General features: G+C 39.0%; 1 protein-coding gene across 1 annotated transcript; it reads right to left on the bottom strand.

The window, feature by feature from the left end:
* Nucleotides 1-718: 718 nt before the first annotated feature.
* LOC147408695 (aquaporin PIP-type) lies at nt 719-2,282 on the bottom strand. The gene is made up of 4 exons (XM_086420858.1): nt 1,865-2,282; nt 1,464-1,759; nt 1,247-1,387; nt 719-1,154 (listed from the first exon to the last, which is right to left on the bottom strand). Exons 1-4 carry the CDS (start codon nt 2,151-2,153, stop codon nt 1,035-1,037), a joined length of 846 nt encoding a protein of 281 aa, XP_086276984.1. The 5' UTR covers nt 2,154-2,282; the 3' UTR covers nt 719-1,034.
* Between the last annotated feature and the right edge of the window lie 568 nt (nt 2,283-2,850).

Here is a 2,850-nt window from a genome sequence, read left to right on the forward strand (position 1 = left end):
GAGAGAGAAAAGTGCCACAAATATTTTTGGCCTCCCTCCCACAATAATTATGGTGGGGAAAAGTTTTACTAACACCTAGAGATATACACCGCAAGTTACATGGCACCAGTTCTAATCTCAGTTGTTTGATTTTTCCTTTACAACCCCACTAAGATGATGCTTGTCGATGATATTTTGATACTCAAAACCAATTTTTCGTTCAATATAAAAGGTGAGTCGACGGTTATCACTTATGAATATCAATCACATTCAATCTTACAATCATATAATGAAATGTGGCATGTGAAAAAAATAACGTACAAAGGAGACTCCCCACTAGGTATTTCTTTACAAGCAAGAGGAAGAGAATCTCACTTCCATGAAATTTGAGACAAGTGCGGATCTATCTTTAGCTTATTCCGTTAAATTATTATTAATTTTTATATCTTCGATGTCCTTTAAGGTTTCAAATTTTAGTAATCTAGAGAAAACAAGCTTGCAAAACTTCATACTTTGAGGGTGTTGGGGGTTTTGAAGTAGGTATTAATGTTTTCTTATATGGTTTATGTCATATGGGAAGTGTTGAAATATGGGTAGTGTTAACGCAGTTTTGTATTTTATTCTAAAATTAACTTAGACAACAAAAATTATAGATGATGAATCAACGTTGATCATTCAGTCAAACATTTCAGAGGGGTCCCCTCCTTCAATTTGATAAAAATAATAACATTAATACCCAGAAAGGAAAAGAAGGCAACTTGATTGGAGAATATACAGATGACATTGATGAGTCGATAGTGGCATATTTCTGACAAAAGAAACGTGATAAAAGCAACTCAAACCCCATCCCCACCCACTAATCAAACCAATAATACTCTCCTCTTTACCACTACTCACTGTCACAAAAGAAAACAAATCACTCCCCCCCTCCCAACTCAGAAAAATCGAAGACAATTTAATTAAAAATCAGACAACCTCTCTCTCTCTCTCTATTACACACAACAAATAACAACACAGAAAATATCAAATAAGATTTTTTTTTTTTCTTTCCAAGTTTAGTTGGATGGGTTGCTCCGGAACGATCCCAAAGCCTTAATAGCAGCCGCTCTCAGGATGTACTGGTGGTACGCAGCTGCAGCTAATGCTCCAATAAACGGTCCAACCCAGAAGATCCACTGTTCATCAAAACCAATATCAGATTCAGACCCTAAATATCAACCACTCTGATTATCAAAGAAAAGAAGAAAGATACAAAAAAATTGCTTACGTGGTCATCCCAGATTTTCTTGTTGTTGTAGATCACAGCAGCTCCAAAGCTCCTAGCAGGGTTAATACCCGTACCAGTGATAGGGATGGTGGCCAGGTGAACCATGAACACAGCGAACCCAATAGGCAAGGGAGCCAACACCTGTAAGACAAGCAAACCAGTCAGACTCGGTATACTTCCGAGTTAACTCGGACATTTGTGTTTAATAACTACTTACAGGGACATGGGAGTCGCGTGCGCTCCTCTTGGGATCAGTGGCAGAGAAGACTGTGTAAACTAGCACGAAAGTGCCAATAATCTCAGCTCCCAAAGCAGTACCGTTAGAGTAACCAGGAGCGACTGAGTTCGCACCACCACCAAGACCGTTGTAGAAGTGCTTCATGAACGCCTTCACCAACCCAACTCCACAAATCGCTCCCAAACACTGAGCAATCATGTATGACACAGCTCGGATCAGAGATACTTTCCGAGCCAAGAATAGACCGAATGTCACAGCTGGGTTAATGTGACCACCTGTTCAAGAAAACCAAGATCCTCCATTAAATTTAAAACCCATCTCTACAAAAAATATTTAAGACCACAAAAACAAGCAAAAATAAATAAAAGTTGGGTTTTGACCAGAGATTCCAGCGGTGCAGTAAACAAGGATAAAGATCATTCCACCAAAAGCCCAAGCTATGCCGAGAAGACCAACGCCAGCACAAGGATCTGTTTGCTTTTTGTAACCTATAACAGTGGCGACTGTGATGTAGAGGAAGAGAAGGGTTGCGATGAACTCGGCTATTAAAGCTCTGTAGAAGGACCAGAGCTTGAGCTCACCCATATCCAGTAATGGTGCTGGTGGTGGATCACTATAATCCTTCCCATGTTGATGAGCCTGTCCTTCCTCTATCACATCTTTCGCCATTTTAAATTTCTTAACTCCTATAAAATCTCTCTCTCTCTCGCTTTGTTTCTGAGCTCTACTACTTCTCTCGTTCTCTCTCTTTCTACTTCGCTAATGATACTGTTAGAGAGAGGAGTCTGGAGAATTTATGGATGAAACTTGAAGGCTAGGGCATTCTATAAACATGAAAACCTTGATCGTGTACTACCGGTAGTCGATTAAATAAAGATGATAAACATCACGTGTCCCAACGGTTCCTATGTAACATTAAATAATGGTACTTTCAAATGTTAAATAAGCCTTAATTATGAGATAAGGACATATGAGAAGATAATTATGTTAATTTTTGATAAAAATAATTAACAGATGTGGTGTTAAAATATAACCAAAGAGTTGAGTTCTAACTTTACTCTCGACAGTAGAGGATCACGTCTTAAAATAAAAATAATGAAAACGACAGAGAGATTATTAGAGAGAGAGAGAGAGTGCGATTGGTTTGGCCCACTGACAACGAAACCATGTGACCGGGCTAATCATCTGTTTGTAGACCCACACTGACCCGGATTGTCAGCCTGGCATCCAACTAAACCAGGCCCCTCCCTCTCTATAGCCGTTACATTATTCAGAAGTTCCAATTCAAAAATCCTTCTTTTCTTCTCTTCTCTTCTCTGTTTAAGTATTTCTTTAACTCCCCTTTCTATAAAGGCTAATACGACAA

The sequence above is a fragment of the Akebia trifoliata genome, chromosome 2 (assembly GCF_017979445.1).
Source record: "Akebia trifoliata isolate Shusen 1 chromosome 2, ASM1797944v1, whole genome shotgun sequence".
In the NCBI taxonomy this organism is placed as follows: Eukaryota; Viridiplantae; Streptophyta; class Magnoliopsida; order Ranunculales; family Lardizabalaceae; genus Akebia; species Akebia trifoliata.

What these genes read in the sequence shown, in the direction of transcription:
- LOC147408695 (XM_086420858.1), bottom strand. Translation starts at nt 2,153, where the DNA reads ATGGCGAAAGATGTGATAGAGGAAGGACAGGCTCATCAACATGGGAAG. An exon ending in CTGCACCGCTGGAATCTCTG is followed by an intron (nt 1,760 to 1,864) that starts GTCAAAACCCAA and finishes TTTCTTGAACAG; the next exon opens with GTGGTCACATTAACCCAGCT. An exon ending in CACGCGACTCCCATGTCCCT is followed by an intron (nt 1,388 to 1,463) that starts GTAAGTAGTTAT and finishes CTTGTCTTACAG; the next exon opens with GTGTTGGCTCCCTTGCCTAT.